Below are 8,112 nucleotides of genomic sequence, written 5' to 3' on the forward strand. Positions count from 1 at the left end.
GGGCCCATGGGGCCCATGGGGCACTGAGGTGCAAAGGGGCAGGTGCTCAGGCACCCTCCACCCCCCCCTCTGCAAGTGCGGCTCCTGTGTTCTGAGGTTGTGGCTGAATGTCAAATCAAATGAATGTGTTTACCCTGCGGGCACGTTTGAATGCGCCCACAGGATGGGGCCGAGCCTCAAGGCCACCCGGTGACCCCGTCTGATAAGGTCTTTCGTGGGTCGGGTGAAAAACTTAAAATGGGAATAGTGTAACCTTGCAAAAGCTGCAAGGCTTAGTGACAAACATAATAGACAATAAAAAAAAACAGGCCAGCTGGGTAACTGAGGCAGATTGTTCAGAAGTAAATGTATTGTAGTGAAAACAAAGGTTAATAAAAGAGGTGGAAATCTTCTGGAGCTCCTTTCTTTGTTTCTTGAGCCGAGGGTGAGGAGCGGCCTGAGGCACAGTGGTCGGCTCCTTTTGAACGCTGGCCAGAGGAGGTGCAGTCTCTCAAACAGCTGCTTCTGAGCCTCCCGCCGTGAACCAACCTGACTCCGTCTGCTGCTCCTGGTGTCAACGTTCCGGCGTCCGGCTCCGTTTCCTCGCACGCCTGCTCCCTGCCCTGAGGTGATGTAACCACGGCGACGCCGTCAACTGACGCACTGTTTAAGTTGGGATGTGGAGGCCAGCGACCGCACCCGGCCATATTGTGCTTTTTGTAGTCGTTAAAATCAGTTGAGACGGAGACGGCCTCAATGTCCATATCTAATCTAGTATAAACTGAGTTTTATATTTGTGGCAATAAGAATCTCCTTGAATCTATCAAGGGCTCAACCACAATGAGATGTTTGGGTGGAGGTGGTTAAATGTAGCTGTTGGTTTACGTCGCTGCTTTAGTTTGGGTTTGGTGTCTCCAAAGCTCAGACGTTGTGATATTAAGTTTATTAAGGAGATGAAGTAACATTGACCTAAACATCAATTGTCAGCTGATGCACAGCATAGAGTATAAACATTGGAAATAGTTATTAACTGTAAGCTTTATGAAATGACCCAACAACAACAACATCTAATGTTTTAATGCTGCGGTTTCAGCTCAGTATAGTTGTTTTAGGAGAAAACAGGAAGTAAAGACCAGACGTTGAGGCACATGTTCGGCTGCTGGATTCTACTTTATTGCATGTTGTTGTTATTATTATTATTATTATTCAAATCACAGATGCTGACAAAGTGAAAAACTGTCAAAACAGAAGCCGTGTGAACCATCGCTGTTCCAGAGACACCACACAAACGGTACAAATGTAAAAAACAAAAACATGAATCGGTTTCGTCTTCATCATCTTCATCTTTTTGTTCATTTTTTATTCTTCTTTTTTCCCTTCAGTTAATACAAAACAGGTAAACAAAAAGGCGGGAAGGCAGCCTGGACTACGGGAGTAATAAAAAACTACAACAGAGAGGTGGTAAACACAGAGCGTTGGTCGCTGGTTCGATTCCCCCGCCACCCAGGTGGAGGGAGGGATGGAGGGAGAGATAGGCAGGCGGACGGATGGAGCGTCAGGGGGCGGAGGGCGTGCCCGACTCGCTGCACTCGCTCACCTGTCGCTGCATCACCATCTCCCTGGCAACGCAGGTGATCTGCCCGTTGGTGACCACGCCCTGGACCCCCGCCCTGGGGAGAGAGGCGGTGTTAAGCAGCTGTTCGTCCATCTGTTCGTCCATCAATAAACCTCCGGCCATGCATCTGCTCCACCATCCATCCAACCATCCGTTAATGAATCCATCCATCAAGCAACTCATGCATCCGTTCATCCATCCTTCCTCATGTTCATCCATCCATCCTCATGTTCATCCATCCGTTCATCCATCTATTATTCTTGTGCTTTTCGTTGGTGTTCTCAGTGAGCCTTCAAATAAACTCTAGAATCCTCATGATGGATGAACATCATTTAATTACTAATAAGAACCAGTGAAGAAGCTTTTTAATATGTATGTATTATATGTATACAACTCGAATACCCACAAAGCATCTGGGGAAAAGAAAGTAGAACTCTAAAAACCTATCACAGCCTTTATGTTCCTCAGGTCAACTTTGTGTTCAACGCGTCGCCTTTGTTTACCTCTAATCTAACTCCATTTTTATGTTCAACTAAAGCACAAAAGATGGATTTAGAGTTTACAGCAGGCGGAGCACACAGTGAGTTAGCATGACTGGCCTACATTCCAAGTGTGTGTGTGTGTGTGTGTGTGTGTGCGGACTCACTTCTGCTGCGCCTCCTCCGTCAGGGGCGTCATCCCCGGTTGGTTCTGTTTCCCAAAGAAGAAGCTGGACCACCAGTGTCCAGAGTCCTGCTTGGGAAGACCTGGAGGAAACGTCTCAAATTAAAATCTATATTCTGGTCGTTTCAATTTGTGCAGCTCCCCCTCGTGTCCCCAAAACAGATGAGGTGGAGGCAGTGACTCCACCAGACTCTGAAGGTGTCCTGTGGTATCTGGCACCAAGACGTTAGCAGCAGGTCCTTAAAGTCCTGCAAGTTGGAGGTGGGGCCCCCATGAACCGAGCTTGTTTTTATTCATTTATTTATTTGTCAGGGACAAGGTAAATAACATTGTAACAGGTTACAAAAACATAAAACACATGTGTTGCATATAGGATTTCTAGCCGAGGCTAATTTGCGACCCCTGTCCCTGGTTAGGCTTTTCTACTTAAAAAATGGTCATTACACATATATTATTATTATTATTATACATACAATAAGTACTGACATTCTTTACATGATTTTTCCAGCACATCCCATAGTTGCTCCATGGGATCAGACCCTAACCCCACCCAACGACATGAAGAAGGAAAAGGTGATTCATCAGACCTCCACCTTCTTCCATGGCTCCACGGTCCAGTTGTGACGCTCACGTGTCCATTGTAGGTGCTTTCAGGGGTGGACAGGGGTCAGCATGGACACTGTGAGCTCCCATACGCAGCAAGCTGCCATGCACTGTGTGTTCTACACCTTTCTATCACAGCAACATTCACTGTTTCAACACTTTGTGCTGCAGTAGTTCTTCTGTGGCATCGAACCAGACGGACTAGACTTCACTCCCCACGTGCATCAATGAGCCTTGGGCCCCGTGACCCTGTGGCCGGTTCAGCGCTCGTCCTTCCTTGGACACTTTTGGTAGTAACCACTGCACAGAGGAAACAGCCACAAGACCTGTGCTTGTGGAGATGCTCTGACCCAGTCGTCCAGCATCACAATGTGCTCCTTGTCAAAGTGGCTCAGATCCTTACGCTGCTTCAACACATCAACTTCAACAACTCACTCTTCACCTGCTGCCTATATCTATCTATAGTTTTTTAAAGAGGAATTTAACATCTAGATTAGTCAGAATTTGTACCTAAAATATTTTTGACCATCAGATGTTAAAACTGAAAATTTGGAAGAAATTCTTACAACATATAAAATGGGATTATTATTCATGAGAATAACTCTTAAAATATTCTTTATTAAGAAGGAACCTTTCATACGCAAAATGCAGCGCTTTACTTGAAATGAAAACAAGTTTAGACTCGATAGGGGTTGTAAGTGCAAACGGAACAGAACTTAAACCATTAAAAGATGATGATGATGATACTATGATAAATCAATAATTACCTCACAACATTTAAGAGGGATGTTTTGGATAAATCAGTGTTGATGGAGCAGGTTAATGTCATGTTCCGTGCTAGGTTTGGGTTTTAAAACATTAGAAATTACTCATTTGAACCAAAAGGATAATGTATTCATATGTATTATTCTGATTTTGCTGAAATTAAGAGCTCATAAATTCAAATTGAAGACTATTGAATGACTTCTAAGGCCCAATTTATCTTAAGCTGAATTGAACCCTAGAATACCTGTGAGTTCTGGTTTTATTATCCCCTAAAAGGAACATGTTTGAATCATGTAAGGGTTGCATACATACTGATAAAGCACATTATTCAAATCAAATGTTCCAGGTTATTTAGAGAGCAGCAGCATGGTGCGCTGGGATCAGCTGTTCATCAAAGTTCACCCCCTCTGGCTTCAGGCCAAAGTCATCACTTTCCCCCAAAAATAAATCATGTGTCCGAGCCGCGTCGTCCGGACCAAACTCACCGTCCGGCATCTCCCCGTCGCAGCCAGAGCTGCTCACCGGGTCTGACCCCAAATAACTGGGGAGTTTCCACCGCGACATTAAAAGCAAAACCGCTTCAATCAAGTGAAAGAACAAGCTGATGGTGATCACAGATGAGTATGCACGCATTTTACCTCTTTATTCAACTCATATTGAAAATTTTAATGGATTTCTTTAATAATTTGATCGCCCTCTATGAGCATGTAGAGCTTTGCATATGAAAGGTGCTACACAAATTAAGGTCATCATCATCATCATCATAAAATACCAAAAACTGAAATGTGCTATGATATTTACTATTTTTGTTAAATGTATTTTCCCTTTTTAAAATAAATATTATTATTACTTCTACTCTTTGGTTGCCTTCTATCAATGTAGAGCACTTGAAGTCGCAGGTTGTGTGTAATATAAAGGTTATGTTTATCACATTTATTATTACAACAGGGTTGGTCCCTGCGCTGACTCAGCCTCTGAGCATCGCTGAGTCAGCGCTGACGCAGCCGCTGGTTCGACTCCCACGCTCTTATCTCATGCACCTTCAGACCGAGTGGAGTACGGGGCGATAACTAACCTGCCGCTGAGCCGTGTCCCAGAGCCAGACAGCAGAGGGAGCTAAGTCCTGGAATGAGTCAGAGATCGTGGTGGAAACCACCAACGCAATGACATGAAAGTAGTGACATCACAGTGACAGCGCCACCGTGAACCAGTCACTACAATTGTGAAATTCTGATGCAACCTATGTCACCGTCAACCATATTTAAAGTGAGTGCTGGTGCCGCCACCACCTCCACCACCACCACCACAGAAAATCCACATTTGGGCGGCAGCTCCTCACCTGGGTGGTGAGGGATGACCTCCCCACTGTACTCTGAACTGCCACAGGAGCTGCTACTGGATGTAGAGCCGATGCGCCCTGGAGGAGGAGGAGGAGGAGGAGGAGGAGGAGGAGGAGGAGGAGCATTTAACATCAAGGGAAATCCAACGTTATTTAACTTCTACTACAGTCTTATTAATAGGGCTGGCTGTTGGTGATGTGAGTAAATTGAAGCCATTTTTTTTTAACCCAGTCATTAAAACCTGATGCAATAGTAAATATTTTGGGATGGCATCGTGGAGGATTGAGCAACTTGTTTGTGGGAAAATAACTAAAAACACTGACGCCGCGGTCAGATATGATGCCATATTCAAAAAGCAGAGCGGCCGTGCACCGGCTGCAGCACGGAGCAGAGGTGACGCTGCTGCCCAACTTTTACAAGTGCACATGACCATAAAAAGAAACGGGCTGGTCCCAGTTACACAAGAACCTGCAAGACGACATCACCGGCCGCGTGGACGGAGAGAGACTCCATGTAGGGAGGCGAGGGAACCAGCGGCACGTGCCAAACAAGTGCAGCTTAATGCACTTGTTTGTTACAAAGCTGTTGTTTTGTTGTTACTTTGTTAAAATGGCGTTTTGTTACAATGTTGTTTCTTTGTTGTTGTTTTGTTACAAAGCAATTTCTTTGTTGTTACAATGCTGTCGTTTTGTTTCAAGGCTGTTTTGTTGTCGTTTTGTTTCAAGGCTGTTTTGTTGTCGTTTTGTTTCAAGGCTGTTTTGTTGTCGTTTTGTTTCAAGGCTGTTTTGTTGTCGTTTTGTTTCAAAGGCTGTTTTGTTGTCGTTTTGTTTCAAGGCTGTTTTGTTGTTACAATGCTTTGTTGTGTCAATGTTGTTTTGTGTCAATGCTGTTGCTTTGCTACATGTTGTTGTTTTCTTCTTACTTTGCTGTCAAACATAGTTGTCACTTAAATGACATTTGTGTCGCTAACTTGGAAATCAAAACATGTCTGATATCAGAGGGAAGTGACTTGATTTTCTGCTCAGAAAAAACAACATTATATGTCTATTATGTTCTAACCGAGTCCTGACTGTAAAAGTTAAAAGATTCAAGATTTCAAGAGCTTTATTTTTCTCATACATACTTTCATACGTATATGCAGTGAGATGTGGTAAAAGATTCGGAGCCGGCATCAGTTGACCCCAACTCTGAAATTGTTTTAACTCTAGGGTTTAACTCGGGGTAATAGATACTAATGATTTCCTAGTAGCCACAAATTAGTTCAAGGCTTCTAAAAGAGGGGCCTGCGGACCACCAGGGGTCCTTCCATAGGGCTCGCAGCAAAATGATTCACCGCAGAATCATTGAATTTGGCAACACTTCAGTCTTCCAACGTAAAGGGGATTGTACATACAGTAATAATCATCAACAGATCATCTACACTAAAGTGGACGAAGAACCCAAATTGAGTGAAGTCATCTCCTCTAAAATGTTGTATTCCTATATATTAGGGTATATTTGCGGCGTTGAAATTAAAATCTTCTGACAGAGAAGTCGATCAATGACAGAAAATGTGGCAATTACAGGATGGCGAGACAGTCACAAGGCTCCACATCCTGTTCACCCAACCTCAGTAAGAGACACAGGACGGACGTAAAAGGGATTTACTTCGGTAGTAGTCAGTGGTTGCCACCAGAGAACCGCCGGCTGGAATGGCTGCCATCCCCCTGCTGTTGGTCGCTGAATGTTCTGGATGGAACTGATGGAACCTGGAGGGAAAAGAGGAAGAGGAGGGTCACGCCAGGAACAGAAATACAACCTGTTATTTATCCAACGCAGGCTTTAGATTGACTTTCCTAAACCTCAAGGCCAGAAACTGCAGAGCACAAGTCATGTGAATATTCCAGTTCAATTTCCAGCGTTTTTAAATATATACAAATATATTTGAATACGAATTCAAATCAGTCCATCTTATCGGCAGTGTGTAGTACAGAACCAGGTAGAAGAAGCAGCGTTATGTCATGAACCACGTGAGACTATGAAGTTATTAAAAACTATTTTAGGGAGCCTGCAGACGCACAGATGAATAAAATCAGACGCATGTTTACGCTGAAATTAGGAACTCATAACTTCCGACTAGAGACTCTTTAAAGCCTAGCGTTTGTTGGGGAAAAGAGAAGGAGTTTAAGACATTTTAGAATTTTACAAGAACTCACTGTAGCTATAGAGAATATGTAAATAAAATCAGATAAAATATCATATTTCAACTGTTTGTGAGACTGAATTTAAGACATTTATTGAATTTTATTGTTTTCATTTTGGGTGTCATCATAGTATTCTTACCCCGTTTTTAAATGTATTTAACTATTTTACTTTTTATTATTCTACAGTCTAACGCATTTTGCTTTTGTAGTCACGATCAGATGTAAAGTAATCTCGAGTTACATGTTGTGCCTGAAAGGTGCTGTACGAATGAAGGTTGTTACAACAACAACAACAAGGATAAAGCCAGAGATGTAAAGACATGAATAGAAACTAACGGACAAGATGTTGAAACACAGAGACCTTAACGCACATTTAATGCAGTTTAAGGCCTAAGGTTGGTTACGTCCGCGGTAACCCACCTCGGGGAAAGTGACGTCACGGCTGTTTCCCGTTTCCCCGTTGACGTCACACTGCGATAACGCTTAGAGAACGACAACAAACGGAGACTTGTCTACACACCGCGGCGCGACAAACCGTCACAACAACGGGACCAAGGCCTCGTCCGCCTCCGTCGACCCACCGTGCGGGGCCCAGAGGTGTCCTGCTGTCGCGGTAGCACACGAGGCCGGGGCCGGGGGGGCGGGCGGGAGGGTCCGCTAGGCTCCGGGGCCCATCTGAAGCTCGGTGCCGGGTGAGAGGAACCTCCGCGGTCCGGGCGGCGCCGCTGGATGCTGTCGCGTTCTGGGCACGTAACGGCCGCTGGGCGCTTATAAGGGGGAGGGTGTGACGTCACGGTGCGAGGCGGGAGGGGGCGGGGCCTCGGGAAATCAATGATTGACTTCTTTCATGTTTTTTATTGACGTCTCCACTTATTTTGGTATTATTATTGGTTTGGGTTTGTTATTATTAGTATTAATAAGAATGCATTTTTAATATTAATTGATAATAATTATTATAATTAAT

General features: G+C 44.2%; 1 protein-coding gene across 1 annotated transcript; it reads right to left on the reverse strand.

The window, feature by feature from the left end:
* Nucleotides 1-1,130: 1,130 nt before the first annotated feature.
* ppdpfb (pancreatic progenitor cell differentiation and proliferation factor b) lies at nucleotides 1,131-7,874 on the reverse strand. The gene is made up of 5 exons (XM_080015659.1): nucleotides 7,730-7,874; nucleotides 6,613-6,713; nucleotides 4,965-5,042; nucleotides 2,241-2,340; nucleotides 1,131-1,649 (listed from the first exon to the last, which is right to left on the reverse strand). Exons 2-5 carry the CDS (start codon nucleotides 6,665-6,667, stop codon nucleotides 1,535-1,537), a joined length of 348 nt encoding a protein of 115 aa, XP_079871785.1. The 5' UTR covers nucleotides 6,668-6,713; nucleotides 7,730-7,874; the 3' UTR covers nucleotides 1,131-1,534.
* Between the last annotated feature and the right edge of the window lie 238 nt (nucleotides 7,875-8,112).

This window comes from Zeus faber, assembly GCF_960531495.2.
Source record: "Zeus faber genome assembly, chromosome: 15".
In the NCBI taxonomy this organism is placed as follows: domain Eukaryota; kingdom Metazoa; phylum Chordata; class Actinopteri; order Zeiformes; family Zeidae; genus Zeus; species Zeus faber.